This window comes from Aythya marila (assembly GCF_965140915.1).
Source record: "Aythya marila genome assembly, chromosome: 28".
Lineage (NCBI taxonomy): Eukaryota > Metazoa > Chordata > Aves > Anseriformes > Anatidae > Aythya > Aythya marila.
The window spans coordinates 1886058-1912987 of NC_139069.1; the positions used below are offsets into that span (position 1 = coordinate 1886058).

At 49.6% G+C, this 26930-nt stretch overlaps 2 protein-coding genes across 2 annotated transcripts; one reads left to right on the forward strand and one right to left on the reverse strand.

The window, feature by feature from the left end:
• Positions 1 to 8863: 8863 nt before the first annotated feature.
• LOC309888252 (olfactory receptor 14C36-like) lies at positions 8864 to 9745 on the reverse strand (the record flags this gene model as incomplete). The annotated part of the gene is made up of 1 exon (XM_082780490.1): positions 8864 to 9745. The coding sequence occupies exon 1, from the start codon at positions 9653 to 9655 to the stop codon at positions 8864 to 8866; it is 792 nt and encodes a 263-aa protein (XP_082636616.1). The 5' UTR covers positions 9656 to 9745.
• An 8469-nt stretch (positions 9746 to 18214) lies between these two features.
• On the forward strand, positions 18215 to 20220 carry LOC309888253 (olfactory receptor 14C36-like; the record flags this gene model as incomplete). The annotated part of the gene is made up of 2 exons (XM_082780491.1): positions 18215 to 18469; positions 19540 to 20220. The coding sequence occupies 2 exons, from the start codon at positions 18215 to 18217 to the stop codon at positions 20218 to 20220; spliced, it is 936 nt and encodes a 311-aa protein (XP_082636617.1).
• Between the last annotated feature and the right edge of the window lie 6710 nt (positions 20221 to 26930).

The window sequence follows — 26930 nt, forward strand, 5'->3', positions numbered from 1 at the left end:
TGCTTTTAGAAGATGTATTCTTAATAATATGCAAATATTTTGATTCACATTATATCATATCATTTCTATCATTACAAGTGTTATCATAACATTGTCATTAATAAGAATCCCAAGAGAAATCAAAGTGTATTCGGGAAAATGACACAACATTTTTTAAATTATTTTTCTCTGTGAGTATTTTAACAATATTTCATTTTGTTTTTAATAATCTCATTCTTAGCATTCTGAATGTTACTTCTTGTGTTAGGTTTGACCACATCATCTAATGTACATACAGAACCAGGCTTCCTTGGTAGATAAAGACAATAAAGATACCAGTGGAAATTCATTGGTCTCAGTATCCCTCTCTTCCCATCTCCTCTTGACCTGGGGGAGCAGCCCCAGCATCCAGGAGGGGCTCAGGGCCAGGAGCCCAGCTGCCACAGTTAGGAGCAGTGTATTTGGATTAGACCTTGTGTATCTAGGTGACAGTCCTGTTGTCTCTATAGCAGGGCCGGCACAAAGCCTTTTCCACATGCCTCCCTCACCTGGCCGTGGTGTCCGTCTTTCTCAGGCCTGTCATGGTTGCCTGCCTGAAGCCCCTTCCATCTCCTCCCCATCCCTGGACCTGGTGGTGGCAGTTCTGTACTCAGTGGTGCCTCCAGCAGAGCACGTCCTCATCTGTACCATAATGATCCAAGAGGTCAAGCATGCCTTGTGGAAATTGATGACTAGATGTGTCTTGGAAGCAAGAAATTTTTGATCTGCTTCTGCACATAGCTTGTAATGCAAATAATTGACAGAATAGCCAGTATAACTGTTTTGTTTTGTTTTGTTTTGTGGTTGTGTTTGTGCATATTCTTATTACATTAATTCAGCTAATGAACACCCATTAAAATGAAATGGATGTACCTGTTGAATATAGCTCATAGACTCTATGATTGTGAAGCCATGCTCTCTGTGAATTTAACCTTAAGGAAGTTAAGATTTAACTGCCTTATTTGTCTGACATCCTTTCTCTGAGACCAGGCCTGGCACTTCAGGATCAGTGCCCATGTGCAGGGGCGCAGAGGAAAAGAGTCCCATCCCAGCAGCACGGCCAGGGAGCACCAGCGCTTGGGGCATGCAGAGCTGCTCTCTTGCCACTGCTGCCCTGTCCTGCTGAGCCCTGCTGGTGGGGTCAGGCCCGGCTGCTCCTGGAGCTTGGTGCCAGTGCTGCTGTGGGGCTGTGCTGGGACTGCAGGCAGGGACAGGCAGTGGGCACGGCAGTGGCACAGCTGGCCTCCACTGCAGCACTTCCCTCCTAAGGGGGGATCTCCTCCAAGGTGGACTGACCAGAGCTCAAGTGCTCAGTCTGGTGTGAGCAGGCAGAGGAGAGCTCTGCAGCCCCACGGCTCAAAAAAGCCCCACCAAAGGAGCCTGGGGAGTGATTCCTTGCAGCCCTGGGGCAATGGCAGTGACCCCATGAGCTGGGTCTGCCTCCCAGCCTGCCCAGCATGGCCCTACAGAGTGCCCCCATGCCCCAGACACCACAGCCCCCTCGCACTGCAGAGCAACACCACCAGCTGGGGCTGGGGCTTCAAGGATGCTTCACATGAGTGTCTTCTAGGCCAGCTTCAGACTTCTGGACTTGAGTGTGATCTTCACTGTGCACAAGGAGCTGAGAGACTGCCAACAGGCATGGGGATGGAACATTGCCTGCAAGATCCCTCCTGCCCTAGCACCTCCCAGGACTGGCATGGAACTGGCTCCTGTGTGTCAGAGACGATGGGAGCTCAGCAGGTGTGTCATGAGCTTGGAGGATCACCACCGGATCACTTCTAGCTGGGCAGGTCCTGGCCCAAAAAGGGGGTGTTTTGTAGGTGTGGTATTATAAGCTCAGTGGTGCGTCAGAAACACTAAGTCCAGCAGGAAGCAAATGGCTGTTAAATGGCCTGTGAGTTGAGCTCTTTCTGAAGTAGCTGACAGGTCACCCTTGACTCCTGGCTGGGATCTGTGCCTTTAGGCTCACATCTGCCAGTGTCCATGGTAGGGCAGCAGAAGGCACTTGCTGTGCATGTAGTTTCTGAGATCGGCTCTTTCTAAGTACCTGGTAGGCCCCATAGTGGAAGAGGTCTTGGATAGGGGTTGTCATGTCAGAGGTGTCAGCTTTTGCCTGAAGTCATCCTTTAGGACTGCTTTCAGTTTTCTACACAGAGAGGGCCACTGCCTCCAAGACGCTTGCGGCAAACTGAACCATGCATGAGGGTTTGGAAAAAAGATAGCCTGGGTGCACAGAAGCCATTCCGTATCCAGAAGTTGGAGGCAGGAAACAAAATTTTGGGATGGTACAAGAGCTGCTGGGCATATTGTGCAGGGTTCCAAGTCCAGTTGGAGGCCAGTCACTAGTGGCGTCCCCCAGGGCTCGGTGCTGGGGCCGGTCCTCTTTAATATCTTCATCGATGATCTGGACGAGGGCATCGAGTGCACCCTCAGTAAGTTCGCAGATGACACCAAGTTAGGTGCGTGTGTCGATCTGCTTGAGGGTAGGAAAGCTCTGCAGGAGGATCTGGATAGGCTGCACCGATGGGCTGAGGTCAACTGCATGAAGTTTAACAAGGCCAAGTGCCGGGTCCTGCACCTGGGGCGCAATAACCCCAAGCAGAGCTACAGGCTGGGAGAGGAATGGTTGGAAAGCTGCCAGGCAGAGAAGGACCTGGGAGTGATGGTGGATAGTCGGCTGAATATGAGCCAGCAGTGTGCTCAGGTGGCCAAGAAGGCCAACGGCATCCTGGCTTGTATTAGGAACAGCGTGACCAGCAGGGCTAGGGAGGTGATCGTCCCCCTGTACTCGGCTCTGGTGAGGCCGCACCTCGAGTACTGTGTTCAGTTTTGGGCCCCTCGCTACAAGAAGGACATCGAGGTGCTTGAGCGGGTGCAGAGAAGGGCGACAAAGCTGGTGAGGGGCCTGGAGAACAAGTCCTACGAGGAGCGGCAGAGGGAGCTGGGCTTGTTCAGCCTGGAGAAGAGGAGGCTCAGGGGCGACCTTATCGCTCTTTTTAGGTACCTCAAGGGAGGCTGTAGCGAGGTGGGGGTTGGCCTGTTCTCCCACGTGCCTGGTGACAGGACGAGGGGGAATGGGTTTAAGTTGAGCCAGGGGAGTTTTAGGCTAGATGTTAGGAAGAACTTCTTCACTGAAAGGGTTGTGAGGCATTGGAACAGGCTGCCCAGGGAAGTGGTGGAGTCACCATCCTTGGAAGTCTTCAAAAGACGTTTAGATGTAGAGCTTAGGGATATGGTTTAGTGGAGGGCTGTTAGCGTTAGGTTGGAGGTTGGACTCGATGACCTTGAGGTCTCTTCCAACCTAGAAAATTCTGTGATCTGTGATCTGTGATCTGTGATTTTCCATCCTGACTTAGGTGCCATGTCAGTCTCAAGAAAGGAGTAGCCAACAGATATGAGAAAGATACTCTGAGATCATGAAAGCCATCAGAAAGCTGCCCCTAGGAAGATGACTGATATGGGGAAGTCAGGAGAAGCCTGGCCAGGAGAGATGTAAGATTTGAGGGAGGGAAGAGGAGTTTGGCCAGCAGAAATTAATGATTTCTGTGAGGTTCGAACATTCAGGCAATGTTGATTCTGCTGTAATGCTGCCTTAAAACAGTCATGTAAAGCCCTTCCCCTATTTTAGCCAGTGTCATTTATCCCCAAACCTAAATGCTACTCCACACCCTGACAGGAATCCACTACTCTTATGCCTGACCTCAAAGTTTCCCTTCAAGCTAAAACACAGCCTATAGCCGTTTGCCTTTATCTTTAATCTCTTGCTCACCCTGATCTGATCAGCTTGTGGGCCACAAGGAGGAGATGGGTGGGAATGCTGTGATGAGCTCAGCTCTGCCTCAGGATCTCCTGCCCCAGCAGCAGGAATGTGACTGTGGCAGTGACTGTGAGGTCACTTCTGTCTCTGCACTTGATAGGGCAGCAGCAGGAACGTGTCCCAGAAAGGGACTGTGAGGTCACTTGTGTCTGGAGGTGGAAGGTCACCCTTGGCTTCTCCCTGGGAGCTGCACTTTTGGGCTGACATCTGGCAGTGGCCCTGCTAGGCCAGCAGAAGGCACCTGCTTGGCATGCTGACTGGGGGATCCCCTCTGCCTCCAGAGCCAGGAGGACCCAGGCAGAAAGAAGGACCCCAGATGGGTTGTCCTGTCCCTTCTGCTTGAGTCCATGAGTGGGCAGCAGCAGGCACAAGGCTTGGCTGTGTCTCCACAAGAAGCTGCAAGGCCAGCAGCAGGCCCCTGGTTTGGAAGCTGCTGCTGAGGTGACTTGTGTCTGGTTGGCTTACTGACCACAAGGAGCCTGCTGGGTTGGGATGCCTACTTTAGGAAGGTTTTCCAACCTGATGGAGCTATCTGTGGTAGTAGGAAAGAGCAGGAGAGAAAAACTTACCACAAAGTGTGCCCTGGAAGGTTGGCACTGGCCACGAGGAGGAAGAAATGTCCCTCAAAGGGTCGTGCTGTAGTGCCATAGGTCACCCTCTGATCAGACCATGGCTTTGTGTTTCAAGGAACCGCTGGTGAGGGTTGACGAGACATGGGTGAAAGCAAGGGATGAGAGCAAAGTGTTGAACAGAGATGCGTGTCTGCAGACTTCAAGGAAATAGGGCAATGTGTGGGACAGCATTAGAAAACCTGCAGAGGAGAAGGCAGAGGGTGCTGGTAAAAAGGGAAGTTGCTAACAACCCTGAGATATTTGTCTCCTTTGCTAGAGCTTATGAGGAGAGATGTTATACTCGTTGCAATGAGGCCTCACTGATTGCTTGCAACCCTTGCAATTATCTGCCCTAACAAGGCCCTGGGGAGGCTTTGTTAGTAACAGCCCTCAGTGGGGCCCATTAATACTCCAAGTCACTTCAGCTTTTCCTCCTGACTTTAATTTCTCTAACAGTTGCATCATTCTCCTCTCAGTACCTGAACGTCATAGACTTACCACCAAAATAAACCATGGTACTCATTAAAATGCAGAAACTCCTAACATCTCTTCGATAGTTTCTTCAAGCCTTCATGCCTTTTATATCTAATTGCAGAGCTTGCAAGATGTAATTAAGGAAGAAGATTTCAAAGAGCAACTAATAAAAACATTTTATAGTTTCAAAGGCTGAATTTTGCTGCATTTCAGTTTTCAGCATAATTCTCCTACTGCTATTCATCCAGAGTGACTTCTTTGGAGACTTTCATCAAGAGGAAGAGCAGAGTGTGCTGGTCTGACACCTCCACTGCAAACAGTGGTCATTGTCCCTGTAACTGCAGCCCAGCCCACACATGAAACCCTTTCTAAGATAGGTCATGGGTGCCTACAGATAAAATAAAATAAAGTAAAATAAAATAAAATAAAATAAAATAAAATAAAATAAAATAAATAAAATAAAATAACATAACATAACGTAACATAACATAAAATAAAAATAAAATAAAAATAAAATAAAACTGAAATGACCATTGGATCCTGAGAAATTCAGCCTGAACCTCAGTACACACCTGGACATCCATGGACTATCTTGGGTCTTCTGTGGAAAACTCAAGGTGAAAAATAAAGAAAATATATCTTTATTGGCTGTAGCTGTACCCATGAGCATGGCCTCTTTGTGGAGATTGTCCCCTTCCAGACACAGAAACTTAAATTGAGGAGAGTGAAAAGACCTGCCCAGTCAATAGAGTAGGGCAAAGTCCTACTTCCTGTGCTAGAGATGCAGAAGGCAAAAAGAATTGCATTGTGCCTGACACTACTCTGGGACGTGTCACCCAGGTCAGGCAACTTTACCTTAGTGCTGACAAGGCCATCACTAAACCACACTCCCAAGCACTACATCTACACCTTGGCTCTCCAGTTGATGACCCAGCTCATGGATGGCAATCAGGGAGTCTTGGTTAGCACGACACTGCCTCAGGTGCACCACCATGGTAGCCATTGGCACCTGCTGTTCTTCAGCCCTCAGCAAACCCCCAACAGAAGGATTCTGTGGAAGGCCAAGCAAAGTAGACAACACTTTCATGTCCTTTTTCTCCAAGGCAGGTATGCCAAAGCCCCACCGGTGGTGTCCTCTTGGAACTCTGAAGTTCCCTCTCCTGAAGCAGTCTATGCCGAGGATGCACATAGCCTCCGGGCCAGTCCCAATGGGGTGCTTTTGCCATTCCTTCCCAGTTAGACTCACTTCAGCCTCCAGTACAGTTAACTGTTGGGATGCCCCTGTCACTCCAGAAATACAGGTGGGTTCTACCTCTTTCTAGCTTAATGGCATCAGGGTACTCTGTGCACCGGTGTCTAGTAGAGCCTGATATATTTGTGGATCTGAAGTGCCAGGCCATTAAATATACAGTCCAGTAAACCCGATTGTTCCTTTCTTCCCGCCTCCCCCTGGCTGGAAGGAGGACCCCCTAGTCCTGCTCGTAGTATTCATCACAGTGTCTGGTAGATGAAACACTGGAAACACGTCCCACCGCAGCACAGTCATCCCACAGGACAGGGGACAGGGCGATGACAGCCAAGGGATGCATTTCGGTGCAGGACTTGTGGCAAAAGTCATCCTGAAATACTCAAGAACAGGACACCTCAAATGGCTGAAGCAGAACCCATTGGCATGTCCCAGTTTGGGAATCATCTCCTTCCGTCTGGGATATGAAAGCACAAAATGTGAAATGCCCCGTCAGGTCAATGCACACAGTAAGGTAAACTCACAGGTATTGTGCTGGAGTTGAGAAGGCAAAAAAATTGCGTTGTTCCTCAGACTGATCAAGGAGACCTAACGCAGTTCATCCCTGAGATAAAGCAAACACTCTAAGAATTGTGAGGGATGTTCAGTTGTGGCCTAACATGAAGAAGGGTGTTGATCACTAGTGAAGGAACGGTCTTTTTCTGCCATCACCAATCTGGTTACACAAGCATGACAACACCTAAAGGTCATATATCCCATGACTCTGTCAACCCACGGGGCAGGGGAAGGGAGATGACAGTGAAGGAAGGCATTTGGGTGTGGAAGGTGGGGCCCAGCAGAGACAAGGAGTCAAGGCAGTGGGGTGGGGGAGGCCAGAAGAAGCAGCCCAAGGGGTGGTGCTGCTTGTGAGGACACGTTTGTGGCAGCAGCCGGAGTGGGCAGCAGCTGTGCGCAGGCGAGGGGAGGCCAGGAAGCCCATGCCAAGAGCGCTCCTGCCAGCAGAGCCAAGGCCGGGGCCGAGCCCAAGGGCAGAGGCAGGCCCAGGGCAGGGGGCTGCAAGGGCCATGCTGAGCTCCCTGCCCCTGCAGCAGCCGCCCTGGCCCTCAGCAGATGTGCTGGCTGGCATGCACGGGGAGGTGCTGGCGTGCATCAGAGAGCAGCAAGAAGGGCGCTGGAGAGGGCTGGGGCCAGGCGGGTGGCAGAGGCTGGCTGAGGGTCCCCTCTGCTGCAGCCAGTGCACTCAGCGTGGCAGGAGGAGGGCAGGCAGGGCTCATGGCCCCGGGGCACAGCCTGGCCCTGGGCTCTTCCTGACATCCCTGCAGCTCTTGGCATGTTGTGGTGAGGTGCCCCTCAGCCTTCCCTCCTGTGCTCCCAGGGCACATGGCTGCCTCCTGCCCAGCTCCCTGCCCACCATGAACGTCCAGCACGGCTGCTTCCTAAGCTGGGCCTTGCCCAGGGTCAGTCCAATGCAGGGGCAGAAAATGGCCCTTGTCCTGGTGACTTTTCATGGCCTTCCTCTCAATACATGCTCTTCTCATCCTTGATCTCTTTTACTGAATATAGAGGCTTAGGGGAGCTTTTTGGTACAGACTAAGACAGAAAAAGCATGGAGTCCCTCAACCCCATCTCTATTTGCTCCTATGAAGTGGCTGTGAGACGTGGACTTGCTCTCAGGTATTTTCCTCTGACAATCTCAGCAGTGCCCGGTGACAGGACAAGACATGGGAATACATGACATTCCCCACAGGAAAACACTTTTACTCTGAGCAATACCAAGCACTGGATCATGTTTCTCCAAAAGTGGGCGAATCCCCATCACTGGAGATACCAAAGCCCAACTGGAAATGGGCCTGGGCTGCCTGGTGGAGGTGTCCATGCATGGCTAGTGGGGGTGGCTAGATGGGCTGTGGAGGTCCCCTCCAGTCTCAGTGAATCTGTCACTTTGCAATGCCTGGCAGGGATTACAAATGCCAGTAATACCTCTGCCCACAGCAGTGTTCCCTCCCCCTACCTCCACTCTCTTGCTACTTCTTTCCTTCAGGATTAGAGTCAGAAGGGAGCTCTGGAGGTTTCCAGTGCTAAGATCTGCTCTGAGCAGGGAGAACTTTCACATCAGATCAGGCTGCTTCCTCAGTGCTTCCTTCACCTCACTTTTGAAAGCCGTACTTCAAGGGGCACTGGCTGGAAGGCCAGTTCTGATTCAGTGGTGCTACAAGACAGCAGTATGGAAGAGAAGGGTGACCAGCACCAAAACGCCCATGTCCTGCTGCTGTCAGTGTTCGTGGGTCAAAGAAAGTGGCGACCCTGACTCAAAGGCTGCAGGCAAGGAGTGCCTGCCAGGGCAGAAAAGGGCAGCCCCAAAGGAGGACACCAGGGCTTTTGACCACGTTGCAGCAAGGATCTTCATCCCACAACCACTGCTGTGCCTGAGAAGAGTGTATGAGAAATGAGATCCAGAGAAACTGCCTACCTGCTGGTTCCTTTATTTAGTTAGTCACAAAGAGCTTAGCAGCACCTCTACATGAGGTCTTTGGGTTAGAAGAAAAGGTAGAAGGAGACAGAAGAACAAAAATAACTTAAATTTATAAAATAAAATGATAAAAATAATATTTAGCATATTGGAATAATATTGAAAAGGATGAACTAATTTTGAAATATAGGAACAAAGACGTTTCTGCCTTGTCCAGATACACTTCAGGGAATCACATGCAGAAGATGGCTTCTTTGTCGAAATACTGAATATAGCAACAACATCCTCAGTGCCTCCTTGAGCTCTTTATTCCTCATGCTGTAGATGAGGGGGTTCACTACGGGAGGCAACGCTGAATACAAAACGGCCACCACCAGATCCAGGAATGGAAAGGAGATGGAGGGGGGCTTCAGGTAGGCAAACACGGCAGTACTGAGATACAGGGAGACCACGGCCAGGTGAGGGAGGCACGTGGAAAAGGCTTTGTGCCGGCCCTGAGAAGACGGCATCCTCAGCACTGCCCTGAAGATCTGCATGTAGGAAAAAACAATAAAAACAAAACAACCAACACCTAAACAGGCACTAACCAGAAGAAACTTGACTTCTGTGAGGTAGGTACCTGAGCAGGAGAGCTTGAGGATGTGGGGGATTTCACAGAAGAACTGGTCCACAGCATTGCCTTGGCAGAGGGGCAGGGAAAATGTGTTGGCCGTGTGCAGGACAGCATTGAGAAAGCCACTGCCCCAGGCAGCTGCTGCCATCTGGGCACAAGCTGTGCTGCCCACGAGGCTCCCGTAGTGCAGGGGCTTGCAGATGGCAACGTAGCGGTCGTAGGCCATGACGGTGAGAAGAAAAAACTCTGCACCAATAAGGAAGACTAAAAAGAAGACCTGTGCAGCACATCCTTGATAGGAGATGGCCCTGTTGTCCCAGAGGGCATTGGCCATGGCTTTGGGCAGAGTGGTGGAGATGCAGCCCAGGTCAAGGAGGGCGAGGTTGAGGAGGAAGAAGTACATGGGGGTGTGGAGGCGGTGGTGGCAGGCTACGGCGCTGAGGATGAGGCCATTGCCTAGGAGGGCAGCCAGGTAGATGCCCAGGAAGAGCGCGAAGAGCAGGAGCTGCAGCTCGCGTGTGTCTGCGAATGCCAGCAGGAGGAACTCGCTGACAGAGCTGACATTGGGCATTTGCTGCCCTTCATCAAGGACACTGAAAAAAAGGAAATATACAGACTGTTAGGGGAAATTTCCCCGAACAATACTCATTTCCTTTCTCATTAGAGCCTTCATATTATCTTTCTTTCAAGGTGACCTTTGTGTGTCTCCCTGGTTGTAGCCCTGCTTTGTGCTTCCTGAATGTCCTGTACACAGCACACAGCCACACAGCTCCACAGCAGTGGTAAATGTCGTTGATACGGGCAAAAACCTCAGCCAGAAGTCACTTCCAGGAGGGCTGCTCTGTCCATCCCCTGCTGCCCAGCTGCTGGCTGCTTACAGCACTCAGCTGGGGGATGGATGCAGACAGAGGTTGTGCTGAAAAACCACATCCCCTTGTCTGCAGGTCCTAAAGAACAGCTCAGAAAAGCCCTGGTGCAGTCTGTAAGCAGAGAGAAGGGATATTCGCAGGTTCATCACTAAACTGTTTATGTCTCAGTTCAATGCAATAGGAAGCTCAGTCACCAGTGCAAATCCAACTACCGCATTAACATCGAGCCTGCCCCACAATCAAAGCAGGAAGAGGCAGGCAGAGAGTGCAGAAAGTGCCTTCTCTTTGCAGGCAGCCTCTGCCTTGCCCTTCCCGTGCCCAAGCCCCTGGGCTCCCCGGGCAGGCTGAGTGCAGGGACCCTGCTCTGCACCACAGCCGTGGGAAGCCCTTCCTGCACCCCCAGCTTCTCCTTCCTCCAGGACCAAAAGCTGCATTGCCCTCCAGCCAGAGACTTACCGGGTTCAGGGCTGGGAAATGTTCTCCCCCAGTGATCTCTGTGCATCCTGCCACTTCTGCCTGCCTTTAAGCACTCTGTCTCTGCTGCGCTGTGCAGAGGAGCTGCTCCTGGGCACAGCTGTCTCTCTGCACCACGGCCCTCTTGCCACGAGCTCTCTCTGTCCCACGAGCCCAGCCCAGCTCAGCAGCACAGCACCAGCCCAAGGCACTGCAATCACCCCTCTGGGGGCTTTGCTGATGAGCCCACAAACCTCAGGCACTCCGAGACAATTGAAGACATCTCTGCAGAAGTCCAAGTCAGAGGCAAGTTTCCTGCAGTGTCCCCATGAGGGCCAGCACTGACACAGCCTCCCTTGGAGCTCGTTAGAGCAGAACCCTGGTGGCAGTGAGGACAAGGAGACAAAGGCAATGTGAAGGTGACACTGATGTGTAGGAAAACTGGATGTGTGTCAGCAAGCACAAGGGTCAGGCCTTGTTCCGTGGCCCATAGGAAGGGAGATCCTTTCCCTTGACAGGTTGCTCAGGGCTCTTTGTGGGGCAGTAGGAGTTGGGGATGTGCATTGCCAAGTGCAGGAGAATGGTACGACCCCTGCCTGCTTCATGGTTGAGGGCGAGGAGGCAATGAGGCCCTGGTGCTTTAACGATCAGCCGTCTCCTCATAGGCCTCAGTGGCAGAGACAACAGCCATAGGCATGGACACAAAGACCTGGGTCCTGTTGGGAGTTTCAGCCTTTCCACAGCTCTCTATCCTGTCTAAACATGGCTTTCCTAGAGACTCCGATACATCCACATCATTCACTGCTGGCTGCAGACCTTTGTCCGTGTGGTGTCACACCAAGTCTGAGCTGAGTCTGGGAACTCAGATCTTCTTGGTGGCCATGCTCCTCATAGGGAAGCTCTGTAGGAAGCTGACCTGGTTCCTGCTCAGCAGGCACCACTGCACATATGACATCCCTCGTGGTTCCCCAGCCCTCCTCCTGCTGGATACTGCTCACTCAGCAGGGTCCCAGTCTGCCCTGATGTGTAGGGTTTCTCTCCCTCTGGTACAGGACTGGGCTCTTCTCCATGTTAAATTCAAAAGTTTTCTGAAGTCAAAATCCTGCAGATTCTCAAGGTTCACCCACAGTGATGTTCCATTCTATCAGCTGTTAATGTCAGCAGGTTGACAGTTCAACCTTCCTGTGCTTGTGTTATCTCTGACCAGACAGCAGCAGCAGCAAGAGTTGCAGGGATATTTGGATAATTCAGGAGTAACCAGCTGAATGGAATTGCAGCATAGAATCATGGGAGAGTAGGTGATGGAAGGCTGCCAGGTTCAACCGCTCCTGTGCTTCCTTCTCATACATGCTGTCAGTTTCTCTGGAGCTGTGTCCTGAATGTTATGGGGCTGTGCAGGTGAAAATTAGAAGGGCCAAAGCCCAGCTGGAGCTCAATCCATCTATTACTGTCAAAGAAAATTAAAAAATATATATATAAATAAAAATATACAATTAGTTTAAATGAAGGAGGATTAGGGAGAATCATAATGCTTTATTGGATTTTGAGGGGAAAACCCAGTGACAAGGGATTAGGTAAAGGCTGAGACACTTAATGCATTCTTTGCCTCTGTTTCTAGCAGCAAGACTAGTTGTTCCCCTGGACATTTCTTCCTCCTCATGGCCAGTGCCAACCTTCCATTGCACACTTTGTGGCAGTTTTTTCTCTCCTGTTCTTTCCTACTACCACAGAAAGCTCCATCAGGGTGGAAACCACTCCTGAAGTAGGCATCCCAACCCAGCAGGCTCCTTGCGGCCTCTCAGCCAGCCAGACACAAGTCACCTCAGCAGCAGCTTCCAAGCCAGGGGCCTGCTGCTGGCCTTGCAGCTTCTTGGCTAGACACAGCCAAGCCTTGTGCCTGCTGCTGCCCACTCATGGACTCAAGCAGAAGGGACAGGGCAACCCATGTTGGGGCCTTCACACAGAGACACACACACACACACACACACACGCACAATTTCTAGGTTGGAAGAGACCTCTAGATCATTGAGTCCAACCTCTCACTTCTTTCTGTCTGGGTCCTCCAGGCTCTGGAGGCAGAGGGGATCCCCCAGTCAGCATGCCAAGCAGGTGCCTTCTGCTGGCCTAGCAGGGCCACTGCCAGATGTCAGCCCAAAAGTGCAGCTCCCAGGGAGAAGTCAAGGCTGACCTGCCACCTCCAGACACAAGTGACCTCACAGTCCCTTTCTGTGACACGTTCCTGCTGCTGCCCTATCAAGTCTAGAGACAGGAGTGACCTCACAGTCACTGCCACAGTCACATTCCTGCTGCTGGGGCACGAGATCCTGAGGCAGAGCTGAGATTTCTCTAGCCCCCTTGGTTTCTCTTTTTACTTTCTGTGTTAGAGATTAAGCAAAGTTTTAGTGGGATTGTTTGGTGTTCTGCTTGTGGTGTCACGTCTGTGGTTGAGGTATGGACAAGCTCTGTGGCTTACAGGTGTTTTACCTCTGCCAAGGAGTTTAGAGTTAAATAAAGCATTTTAATGTTAGTGTCAAGGGAAGGGATTACGATTATCAAGAGAGAAAATTGATTCCTTTCAGAGTGTTGTAGTAGCATTGAGGTTTAAGCGTTAAAATTACTGGCTTGAGTAAGGTAAGGACCATATGTGACTTTTTTAAGTCAGTGTTACTGCACTACTGGCATTGCATGAATGCTCTTACCTCTATGAAATCATTAATTTCTTCTGGCCATGCTCCTCTTACCACCCCAAAATCTCACATGTCTCTTGTTCAGGCTGCTCCTGACCTCCCCATATCCTATTGGGATCACCTTTCTGATGGCATTTACCATCTCATTGTATCTGTCTCACCCCTGTTGGCTCCTCCATTCCTGAGAATGAAGTAGCGTTGTACTCAGGAGGGAAAAGAACACAAAGGTCTTTAGGTGCATCCTGCACAATGTGCCCATCAGCTCTGCACCTCCACAAAATCATGCTTCTGACCTACATGTTTTTTTTTTTTTCCCAAATGGCTTCTGTGGATCCAGGGTTACTTTTCCCAAGCCCTCATGCATGTTTCTGTTTTGGATGTGGAGGTATGGGAAAAGGAAAGCAATGCATGAATGGAACTGAGCTTGGCAAGGGATGCAATGAATAACAGGAAGAGATTCTGTAGGTACCTTGCTCAGATATGAAAGGCCAAGGAGAGTGTACCCCCTGTGATGGATGAGAAGGGTGAACTGGTAATGACAGACATGGAGAAGGCTGAGGTACTCAACGGTGTCTTTGCCTCAGTCTTCCCTCCCAGTCAGGCTTCCCAAGTCTTTCATTTCTCTGAAGCCAGAGATGGAGGCTGAGGGGCCAAGTCCCACCCGCTGTAAGTGAAGAGCAGGTTTGAGTCCACCTAAAGGACTAAACATGTGCAAGTCTATGGGGCCTGATGACATGCCACCCAGGGTCCTGAGGGAACTGACTGATGTAGTTGTCAAGCCTCTCTCCATCATATTTGAAGAGTCCTGGCAGTCAGGTGAAGTCCCTGGTGACTGGAAAAAGGAAAACATCACTCCCATTTTTAAAAAGGGTAGAAATGAGAACTCCTTCACAGCCATTGCCTCCTGCAGGCCCAGCACATCCTGAGGCACACCTGATCCCATTCCAGCCTTCCCAGCCAGCTCCTCCTTGTGGCCTCTGATCTGATCACATACCTGTCACCTCACATGCCTCTTCCAATGCCATGGGACTGCTGCAGGACCTCACAGTCCCTGCCCTGCCCCAGTGGGACAAGAAGATGAAGATAGGGATAGGAGTGGGGTTGAAGCTGAGATGTGCTGTGTGCATGGTGGAGGGCTTTGAGGGTTAGATGATCAGGTTAATGTTTAGGAATTAGAGGTCACCCTCCAGGGTTAAGGGAATGGCAAGGACATCGAGGGATGGATTGGTGTTCTGCTCAAGGTGCCTGCTCAAGGTTTAGGATAACGACAAGTTTTGAGGCTTTTAATTTAGATTTGATTTGAAGGCTAGATTTAAGGATGGCATTTTAATCCTTAGTTAGACTTAATCAGCTTTCTGTTTAGCCTTCTTGTAGAAGATGCCTTTTACCTCTGCCTTTTCCAAATCCTGAGCAACGTCTCTCCTATATCTGGCTTTTCCAAGGTCTTTGAGAGAGGTCTTATGGTGACATCTGCATCTCCACCAGCACCTCTCTTGCCCTTCCCACACCACCTCTAAGCAACCTGAGGACAGACAGGGAGCATGATGATGATTTGGGAAAGGGCTTGGTTAATATCTCTGAGGAGGAAGACCAAAAGTTCTTCTCAATAAAAGAGAAATTTTATTCATGCCTAAGAGTATGTCCTGTTCCTGTGTGGACTAATGTTATGATTGCTGTACAGTCACAATAAATAAATAAATAAATAAATAAATAAATAAATAAATAAGATGCTGTACCAAATGCTTGAAGGAAATAAGATACTGATTTATTATTTATTTATTTATTTTTGACTTGCTGATTGTATTAGTAGCTTATGTTATGCACTGTTCTGCACTTCACATGGAGATATCATGGTGTCATAGGAAACAGTGACACTCATGAGGACAGAAGAGCAAGTGGATAAGGGCTTGAGCCTACCAACACAGGATGCACGCACATGAAAACTGTGTGGGAGGGAAGAGGTAGATTGGATCCAAAATGTAGATTATGAAATCAAAGACCATGAGTATCACCGTGGCACTGCAGGAGAGCTCCAGCAATGGGGCAAAACCACGCAAGAGGTGTCTACGACACTGGGGCCGCAGAGCTGGAGCTGGGAGGAGGAGAAAGAATTCCTGTACATGAGAGAAATTCCCCTGGTTCAGGTACAGCTGCCTTCTGGAGTCAGGCCTTCCACTTCTCGAGCCTTGCAGAGAAGAGGGATGGCATACAGCCCAGGGCTGACCATAAGACCTGGCCCCCAGCAGGAAGCACTGCGGTCATGCAGAAGGTGCAGCTGAGAGTGCTGCCACCTCTGAGCAAAGGGGGTGCTGTCCCCAGCCAGGAAGCTGGCCTGCATCTGGTGCAGGGTGGTGGAGCTGTGCAAGGAGGAGAAATCTCCCTCAGGAAGAAGGCCACGGGCATCTGTAGGTGTTTGGAGGCAGGCACCAGCACAGTGATGAGGGTGTTCCACATCCCAGTCACCGTGCTGGTCATGAGAAAGAGGAAGACGAGAGTTGTCTATGGGTAGAGGACCTTCAATGTGGATTGCTGGGAAAACTCAACAAATGGTGTCTTAGAGTCCCATTCCCTTCATGGAAACCCTTTTAGAGCATTCTGGTCCCCCCTCTTTTGTTAGAACACGTTCAGAGGGGTGAAATGATCCCTGATAGTCATGGCTGAGGTATCCTGCCATGCAGTGTGGGGGGAATACGGGTTAAGGAAGGGTATTGTTTTACTCATGTTTGACAATCAAACTTTAATAGAATAAATTACGCTTCTAAAATCAGTCTCTCCCAAATTCAGCAAGGAGTAGTTGGTGATGCGTTCAGTGTGCTTCAATCAGCACACCCCAGCAGAGACCCTGCTGCCTTGGGGAGCTGTCAGCCCTGAGGCCTTGGGGACACCTCGAGGGAACCCAAGGGCACAGAGCAAACGATGCCATGGTCGGGTGCTGTGCTGCTGAGCTGGGCCGGGCTCCTGGGCCCAAGGGGAGCTCCTGGCAAGCGCTGCAGAGAGACAGCTGTGCCCAGGAGCAGCTCCTCTGCACAGTGCAGCAGGGCTGGGGGCTCTGACCGCAGCTGGCACACACAGAGGAGAGAAGGAGAGAGGGCTTGGAGGCACTGAGGAGTGCAACAACAGAGGGCAGCGTGTGGCAGGACACATCTGCAGGCTCTTGACACCGTGAGGCTCTGTCAGTAGGGCAATGCAGGTGGGGTTGCCAGAGGGGTCTTCTACAGCTGGCACATCTGATGGCTGATAGCATCTGTCAGGATGGGTCTTCCTTGTTCTCCAGCGAGGAGTATAATATGCTTTCGAGAATGGCATTTAAAATTGGATTTTTCAAGAGGAAGACCAAGGCAGGGGCTACCTGAAAGGCACGACTTTTATTGTTGCCTGTGCTTACAGATACCTGTGGTAGAGCGGAAGCTGGTTTCATGGTAATAGGTGGTCAGGTTTGTACTGCAGACTGAGACTCCTAGAGCATTGCAATGAGGGATCAATAGTTCATCGATGAACTTCGTAAAGTCCTGTCCCACACCTCCACCCACAGACTGCACCATCATCATCCTTGTGGTCCTCAGGTTTTATCCTAGCTGATCTTAAGGAGCTGAAAACCCTCTGATGCCCAGTGCCCTGTCTTTGAGAGATCTCTGCTGGCTTGAGATGAGCACAGATCACCTGCAGTGAGCATGAGCTGCCTCCTCTGCAGCACAGGAGGGTCTGCTGAGTGTCCGTCTGTCCCTCCCTGGCCTTGCCTCCCCTGGCAGCAGCACGCTGGCATTCCTCCTGGCTTCTCCAGCTGGCCGTGCTGCTGCTGGTCTTGTTTGCAGGCTGGCTGGGGATGGGGGTTTCACATGCCCGTGGAGTGAGCCCTCGGTGTGCTTGGGGGAAGGGGAGTACGGGGACAAGGTGAGTGTTCTGGAGTTGGGCATTTTGAGCCTGGATTCCTCTGCTCTCAGCAGTGTTCAGATTCTTTTCAGATGAACAACTGAGTAAAATTTTCCTGCAGCTCTCACAGGGAGGGTGAGACCAGCACCGATGGACAGATTGTCTGTCCTTACTAAAGGACACTCTGTGCTATAGGGACAGTCTCTTTTTCTCTGAGCAGACACAAAGTTTCCGTTCAAGTGCAGGGGGAATGCCCAGGATTTCTGTTTTAGAAAAACTCAGCAGTGTCCAGGTTCTGTAGGCACTGGAACAGGCACCACAGGGAAGTGGTCACAGCACTGAGGCTGTCAGAAGTCAAACATCTGGGCAACTCAGCCATATAGACTGATTTTTGGGTGGTCATGTACAAAATTCAGGGGTTGGATCTGATGATCCTTGTGGAACACTTCCAAGTCAGGATATTCTATGATTCTATGACTCTAGGGACATAGAAGCAGAATTGCACTGTAGCTCAAAGACCGGCCAACACAGGGCAGCTGAGACCAGAACCGATAGATTGACTGGCTCTCCTCTCTGAAGGGCACTCTGCTCTAAAATGCAGTATCTGTGACTCTGGAGATCTACAAGGTTTCACTTGGAGTGCAGCTGAATGCCCAGGATTTATGCCTTAGAAGGACTCCTCAGATGTGGTGGAGCAGCTGAACAAAGAGTACAAATCAAATAACAAAAAAACAAATAAATACATAAATCTCCACGTGTCTGCTCTGTGATGAACTTTGAGCAAAACTGGGGAAATCTGATATGAACTGAAGTGAATGTGAGACTGCACCATGTTCCTACCATGTTGCTACCTTGAGCTGTAGTGCATGACTGATTCTTCCATTGCCCACAGAAAAGCACTCTTCTCCCAGACAGACTCAGTATCAGCTGGAAGTCATTAAAGGGAACTTCAAAATAACTGCCTGCAAGTGGAAAATCTTTTTGATGGTTTTAAATGAGAAAATTGAATTTTCCTCTGATAAGTCTGCTGTACATTATTACTATTCTTTCTCTTTGTGCAGGACCACTTCACAGAAATAACAGATGCCCAACAGCAGCTCAGTCACTGAGTTCCTGCTGCTGGCATTCGCAGACACGCGCGAGCTGCAGCTCCTGCACTTCGCGCTCTTCCTGGGCATCTACCTGGCTGCCCTCCTGGGCAACGGCCTCATCCTCAGCACCGTAGCCTGCCACCACCGCCTCCACACCCCCATGTACTTCTTCCTCCTCAACCTCGCCCTCCTTGACCTGGGCTGCATCTCCACCACTCTGCCCAAAGCCATGGCCAATGCCCTCTGGGACACCAGGGCCATCTCCTATCAAGGCTGTGCTGCCCAACTCTTTCTCTTTGCTTTCTTTGTAGTAGCTGAGTATTGCCTCCTCACTGTCATGGCCTACGACCGCTACGTTGCCATCTGCAAGCCCCTGCACTACGGGAGCCTCGTGGGCAGCAGAGCTTGTGCCCAGATGGCAGCAGCTGCCTGGGGCAGTGGCTTTCTCAATGCTGTCCTGCACACGGCCACTACATTTTCCCTGCCCCTCTGCCACGGCAGTACTTTGGACCAGTTCTTCTGTGAAATCCCCCAGATCCTCAAGCTTTCCTGCTCAGACTACTACCTCAGAGAAGTTGGGGCACTTGTGTTTAGTTTTTCTTCAGCCTTTGGTTGTTTTGTTTTCATTGTGCTGTCATACATGCAGATCTTCAGGGCAGTGCTGAGGATTCCCTTTGAGCAGGGCAGGCACAAAGCCTTTTCCATGTGCCTCCCTCACCTGGCAGTTGTCTTTCTGACTATCAGCACTTCCATATTTGCCTACCTGAAGCCTAAATCAATCTCTTCCCCATCCCTGGACTTGGTGGTAGCATTTCTATACTCAGTGGTGCCTCCAGTATTGAATCCTCTCATCTACAGTATGAGGAACCAGGAGCTCAAGGAAGCCTTGTGGAGATTGATAACTTAATGTGTTTCAGGAGAATAAGTGCTCAGTCTGCTTCTGCAGATGAGTCATAATGTCACTTTTTGGAACAGCCCATATTCTGTTCCTTTGTGTTTGTGTGTTTGTGTGCATTTTATTAATAGATTTCCTTAGTTTTAGTTCAGTTAATGTTACCCACTAAAATGATATTGGTCATCCCAATTCAACTTCAATATGTATTTCCATGTCTAGCTCAGTGACTATACACAAAGAGCCCGTCTGTCTGTGAATTTCGGGAAGGAGCCTGCACTGCCTGGTCTGACGTGCTTTCTCTGAGACCTGGCCTAGTTCTGCAGGGGCAGTGCCTGTGTGCAAGGGTGCAGAGGAAGAGAGTCCAATCCCAGCAGCACGGCCAGGGAGCACCAGTATTTGGGGCCTACCTGGCTGCCCTCTAGGCCACCAGGGCCATCTCTTATCAAGGATGTGCTGCACAGGTCTTCTTTTTTTTCTTCTTGGTTGGAGCAGAGTATTCCCTTCTCACCGTCTTGGCCTACGACCGCTACGTTGCCATCTGCAAGCCCCTGCACTATGGGAGCCTCGTGGGCAGCAGAGCTTGTGCCCAGATGGCAGCAGCTGCCTGGGGCAGTGGCTTTCTCAATGCTGTCCTGCACACAGCCACTACATTTTCCCTGCCCCTCTGCCAAGGCAATGCTGTGGAGCAGTTCTTCTGTGAAATCCCCCAGATCCTCAAGCTCTCCTGCTCAGACTACTACCTCAGGGAAGTTGGGTTTATTGCATTTAGCTTTTGTTTAGGTGTTTCTTGCTTTGTTTTCATTGTGCTGTCCTATGTGCAGATCTTCAGGGCTGTGCTGAGGATGCCCTCTGAGCAGGGCCGGCACAAAGCCTTTTCCATGTGCCTCTCTCACCTGGCCGTGGTCTCCCTGTTTGTCAGCACTATCATGTTTGCCTACCTGAAGCCCAACTCAATCTCTTCCCCATCCCTGGATCTGCTGGTGTCACTTCTGTACTCCATGTTATCTCCAGCAGTGAACCCCCTCATTTACAGCATGAGGAACCAGGAGCTCAAGGATGCACTGAGGAAATTGTTTGAATACATATTTCTTAAGAAACAATAGTGTGCCTTTACATTCTGAGTTTATTTCAGAAACAGTTAGGAAAGTAATTTGGTTTTATTTTTCTTGATAAATATGTTCTTCAAGTTGTGGAGTGGATTTAATTAATGTCATTGTTAGCCTCCTACCTGTTCATTTATCTCTTTACTTTTCCTAATCATCTCATGTGTATCTAAAGCCAGGCTTTCTGTGTAGCTATAGACAATAAAGAAACAAGCAGAAATTCATAGGTCTCAGCTGCAATGTATTCCTATCTCCTGTGAACTACCAAAGAAACTATTAAAAAAAAAAAAATAGCAAAAGCTATTTATGACAGTGATGCTTGACAACTTCCTTGAAACAGGGCCTCAATAGATATAGCTGATTTTTAGGAGGACAGACATTTTCATAATGGGAGCTCAGCTTTCCCCTCTCCTTCCATTTTCCACCTTCTATTGCTGACTGTGACATCATATGATATGGAATATCTCTGTGGCTGGTTTAGGTCAGCTGCCCTAGTGATATCCCTTCCCTGTCTCTTGCACACCCACAGCCTGCTGGCTCTTTGGGGAGGGGGGACTAGAGGGATCCCTGATGCTGTGAAAGCATTGCTCAGCAGTAGACAAAACACTACCATGATACCACTGCTGTTCTAGCTACTCAAGCAGAGCACAGCACTGTGTGGGCTTCTACAGGAAAAGGTAACTCTGTCCCAGACAGAACCAGTGCAGGACCACACACTGGACAAGAAGGCTCCTTCTGAGCTCTGTGGGGAGTCAGGAAGGTCCTAATAAGCACCAGGATGATGAAGGAAGCCCAAAGGCCCTTCTGAAGGTTGACTTATTCCCACCTGGGAGGCAGTGTTGGGCAGTGGGAAGGGCTATGAGAAAGACATGTGAGAAGGCTGTGAGAAACAAGGAAATATCACTGCCATTGACCCAGGCCTGCAAAAAATTACTCACTGGCCTACTCTGTCAGGCCAGCGTGAGCCCAGGAGACAGCAGTGAATGGAGCCCGCAGAGTGTGAGCCTGTCCCATGTGGACTAAGCAGAGCTCAAGTGCTCAGTCTGGTGTGAGCTCTGCAGCCCCAGGGCACGCAACAGACTCAGCAAAGGAGCCTAGCAAGTGATTCTTGCAGCCCTGGGGCAATGGCAGTGACCCCATGAGCTGGGTCTGCCTCCCAGCCTGCCCAGCATGGCCCTGCAGAGTGCCCCTGTGCCCTGGGCACCACAGCTCCCTCGCTCTGCAGAGCAGCACCTCTGGTTGTCATGTCAGAGATCTCAAATTTTGACTAAACTCATACCTCATAGCTGGTTTTAGTTTTATCCTTAGGGGTGGCTACTGCCTCCAAGATGCCTGAGAGGAGGTAAATCCTGCACGAAGGCCTGCAAAATGTTACCCTGGATCCATAGGAGTCATTCTGGAAACAAGGCTTCTTCATAGGATGTACACTTCTGTGGAGGTGCAGAATGGATGGTCATGTGCAGGATGCTCCTACAGAATTTTGTGCCCTTTTCCCTACCGACTACAACACCACTTCTGTCTCAGCAACAGAGTAGCCAGCAGAGTGAGACAGATACTCTGAGATCATGAAAGCCATCAGAAAGCTGATCCCAATAAGATAACCAATATGAGGATGACAGGAGAAGCCTGGCCAGCAGAGAAGTGAGATTTTGGGGAGGGAAGAGGAGTTTGGGAACCAGAAATTAACGATTTTGTAGAGGTAAGAGGTTTCATGCAATATTGATGGTGCTTTAAAACTGGCTTAAAACAGTCATGTAAAACCCTTACCCTGTTTGGACCAGTAACCCTAATCCCAAAACCTGAATGTTGCTCCAGCACCTTGACAGAAATCCACTGCAGTAATACCTGACCTCAGAGTATCCCTTCAAGCAGAACTCAGCCCATAGCCCCTTTCCTTACCTTTACTCTCTTGCTCATCCTAATCCCTTCCATTAACACTAGCATTAAAACACTTTATTTAACCCTAGACGACTTCTTGGCAGACCTAAAGAAAACCATAAACCATGAAGCTTGTCCATACCCCAGCCACAGACCTGACACCCTATGCAGAACACCAAATCCTCCCAACAAACCGTTGCTTAAACTCTAACGCAGAAAGGTGAGCCCTAGTTCAAGGCCAGTTGGCAAGTGACTTTGGGCAACCTAATCTAATGGAAATTGTCCCCACCTATGGAATAAGGTTTGACTAGACGATCACAGAATCACAGAATCATCTAGGTTGGGGGAGACCTCCAAGATCACCTAGTCCAACCTCTGACCTAACACTAACCAGTCCTCTGCTAAACCATATCACTAAGCACTACATCTAAACACCTTTTAAAGACCTCCAGGGATGGTGACTCCACCACTTCCCTGGGCAGCCCATTCCAATGCCTAACAACCCTCTCAGAAAAGAAGTTTTTCCTAATATCCAACCTAAACCTCCCCTGGCACGACTTTAGCCCTTTCCCCCTCATCGGGTCACTGGGCACGTGAGAGAGCAGACCAACCCCCACCTCGCTACAGCCTCCTTTGAGGTAGCTGTAGAGAGCAAAAAGGTCACCCCTAAGCCTCCTTTTCTCCAGACTGAACAATCCCAGCTCCCTCAGCTGCTCCTTGTAAGACTTGTTCTGGGTTACACGTACTTGGGTAGTGTAAGGCACAATGCAATTCTTTTTGCCTTCTGCATCTACAGCACAGGAAGTAGGACTGCCCTAGTCTATTGACTGGACAACAGACTAGGGTACAAAAAGTAAATGTCTTTACTTTTCATCCTGAGTTTTCTACAGAAGACCCAAGAGAGACCATGGATGACCAGGTACCTACTAATATTTAATTTGAATTTCTCTGGTTCCAATGGTCATTTCAATTTTATTTTATTGTATTTTATTTTATTTTATTTTATTTTATTTTATTTTATTTTATTTTATTTTATTTTATTTTATTTTATTTTGTTTTGTTTTGTTTTGTTTTATTTTATTTAAATTTATTTTATATTATTTTATTTTATTTTATAATATTTTATCCTGCCCCCCAAAAAATGTGACTTGTTTTAGAAAGGGTTTCATGTGCTGAACTGTGCTGCAGTTACAGGGACAAAGACCACTACTTGCAGTGGAAGTGTCAGACCACCAGACTCTGCTTTTCCTCCCTATGGAGGTCTCCAAAGAAGTGACCCTGGATCAGTAGCAATAGGAGAATGATGCTTCAAACGGAAATGCAACAAAATTCAGCCTTTGAAACAAGAAAATATTTTTATTATTTGCTTTGTGAAATCTTTTCCCTGAACTATGTTATGCAAGCTCTGCAGTTAGCTGCAAAAGGCGTGAAGGTTTGAAGAAAACTATGGAGGAGATGTTTGGAATTTCTGCATTTTAATGAGTTCCATGGTGTATTGTGGTGCTCAGTCTATGAAGCTCAGGTACTGAGAGGAGAACGATGCAACTGCTAGAGAAAGTAAAGTCAGAAGGAAAAGCTGAAGTGACTTGGGGTATTAATGGGCCCCACTGAGGGCTGTTACTAACAAAGCCTCCCCAGGGCCTTGTTAGGGCAGATAATCGGAGGCAATGATTGCAGACAGGCAAAGCACTGTGCTGAGAAAACTCTTTATTGGTTTTAGTGAAGCAGAAGAGCCAAGGCCTGACCCCAGCCACTGGAAGGGGAGATCCTGCACCCCCACATCTGGCTCAAGGCTTTTCCTGGGGTCTGTGGGCTGTGGTGGGCAGTGTGATGCCATGAGAAGAACAGTGGTATGACACCTCTGAGCTGCTGCACAGGGTTGCAAGGAATCAATGAGGCCCCATTGCAATGAGTACAACATATCTCCTCCTAAGCTACTGCCAAGGGGAAAAACCTTCACAGCTGTTGGGCCTTCCCTCTTTACCAGCACCCTCTGCCTTCTCCTCTGCAGGCTTTCCATTGCTGTCCCACACATTGCCCTATTTTCTTGAAGTCTGCAGACACCCATCTCAGTTCAGCATCTTGCTTTCATGCCTTGCTTTCACCCATGTCTCATCAGCCCTCACCAGCTGTTCCTTGAAACACAAAGCCAGGGTCTGATCAGAGGGTGACCTCTGGCACCACAGCATGACCCTTTGAGGGACATTTCTCCCTCCTTGTGACCAGTGCCAGCCTTCCTGGAACACTTTGTGGCATTTTTTTCTCTACTGCTCTTCTCTGCTACCGCAGAAAGCTCCATCTGGTAGGAAACCACTCTTGAAGTAGGCATCCCAACCCAGCAGGCTCCTTGCGGCCTCTCAGCCAACCAGACACAAGTCACCTCAGCAGCAGCTTCCAAGCCAGGGGCCTGCTGCTGGCCTTGCAGCTTCTTGGCTAGACACAGCCAAGCCTTGTGCCTCCTGTTGTGCAGTCATGGACTCAAGCAGAAGGGACAGGACAACCCATCTGGGGGCCTTCTTTCTGCCTGGGTCCTCCAGGCTCTGGAGGCAGAGGGGATCCCCCAGTCAGCATGCCAAGCAGGTGCCTTGTGCTGGCCTAGCAGGGCCACTGCCAGATGTCAGCCCAAAAGTGCAGATCCCAGGTCTATGTCAAGGCTGACCTGCCACCTCCAGACACAAGTGACCTCACAGTCCCTTTCCATGACACGTTCCTGCTGCTGCCCTATCAAGTGCAGAGACAGAAGTGACCTCACTGTCACTGCCACAGTCACAATCCTCCTGCTGGGGCAGGAGATGCTGAGGCAGAGCTCACCTCTCTCTAGTCCCTTAGGGACTAGATTTTAATTTTCTGTGTTAGAGATTAAGCAAAGTTTTAGTTGGAGTGTTTTGTGTTCTGCTTGTGGTGTCAGGTCTCTGGTTAGGGTATGGGCAAGCATTATGGTTTAGGGTGTTTTTTTTAGGTATGGCAAGAAGTCTGGGGTTAAATAGAGCATTTTAATGTTAGTGTTAAGGGCAGAGATTAGGGTGAGCAAGAGAGTAAAGGTAAGGGAATGGAGCTCTGTGCTGAGTTTTTCTTCAGGTGATACCTTGAGTTCTGCATTACAATAGTGGATTCCTGTCAAGGTGGTTGACTAATGTCTTGGTTGAGGGATTAATGTTACTCTTGAAAATAGTGTAAGGGCCATACAAGACTGTTTGAAGTCACTGTTACAGCAGCATCAACATTACCTCTTACCTCTTACCCTCTTCCATCTACAAAGGTAAGCTTTCGAGCTCTTCTTCACTTCTTCCCTCACCCCAATCTGACATCTCTCCTGGCCAGGCTACTCCTGACCTCCCCATAACAGTCATCTAACTGGGATCAGCTTTCTGATGGCTTTCATTATATCAGAGTACCTGTCTCAGAGTACCTGACTATTCTTTGGGAGAAAAAGTTTGTCATGATATATAATCTAATTTTTCGTAATATCTAATCTAAATCTCCCCTTGTGGCCATTTTCTTGAGTCCTATCATTACTTATCTGAGAGAAGAGGCTGACCCCTGCCTCATCACAACCTCAACAGCATGTGTTCTCACCTCGGCAATTCCAAAGGGACATAAGTGACTGGAATGTGCTGGGACTTGGTCTGTGCTTACTGAGCCTCAGTGAGTGCCACTGACTGAGCAGGTGCAGATGGTTACCAGAATGTTCTACCAGCTGGGGACAGGCTGGACAACAGTCAGTAATGAGCAATTGCACTGTGTTTAACTTGCTTTGTACATAACAATACCAATAACAGCAACTCTTATTATTTCTCTTCCCTTTCAGTCCTTTAAACTGCCCTTATCTCAACACATAAGCATTTTGGGGGGGGAGAGGGCTGATGTGAGCCAACTGCTGTGTGGTGCTGAGCTGCCCACCAGGTTAAAGCACAACATGTTTGACAACCACAGTCCAACAGCACAAATCACCCTTGTAAAAGTCATCTCCCCTGTGTTCAGAGAAGTGCAGATGGTGACAAATTCAGTCTGATTCAAACAGCACACCCCAATAGAGACCCTGCTGCCTTGGGGAGCTGTCAGCCCTGAGGCCTTGGGGACACCTCGAGGGAGCCCAAGGGCAAAGAGCAAGCGATGCCATGGTCGGGTGCTGTGCTGCTGAGCTGGGCCGGGCTCCTGGGCCCAAGGGGAGCTCCTGGCAAGCGCTGCAGAGAGACAGCTGTGCCCAGGAGCAGCTCCTCTGCACAGTGCAGCAGGACTGGGGGCTCTGACCACAGCTGTCACACAGAGAGGAGAGAAGGAGAGAGGGCTTGGAGGCACTGAGGAGCACAACAACAGAGGGCAGCGTGTGGCAGGACACATCTGCAGGCTCTTGACACCGTGAGGCTCTGTCAGCAGGGCAATGCAGGTGGGGTTGCCAGAGGGGTCTTCTGCAGCTGGCACATCTGATGGCTGATAGCATCTGCCTGGGTCATTGTCTCTATTTCTACAGAAAGGAGTAGAAAATGCTTTAGAGAATGGGAAATATGACTGGATATTTCAGGAGGAAGACCAAGGCAGGTGCTACCTGAAAGGCAAGACTTTTTTTGTAGCCTGTGCTTGCAGATTCCTGCAGTGGAGGGGAGGCAGGTTTCATGGTAATGGATTGTCAGTATTGTAGTGGAGACTGAGACTCCAAGAGAATTGCAGTGTGAGATCAGTTTGTCAGCAATTAAGTTTATAAAGTTCCTACGCACACCTCAGAACAGAAACTGCACCAACATCATTTTGTGGTCCTCTCAGGTTTTATCCTAGCTGATCTTTACGAGCTGCAAGCCCCCTGATGCCCAGTGCTGGGAGACATCCCTGTTTTT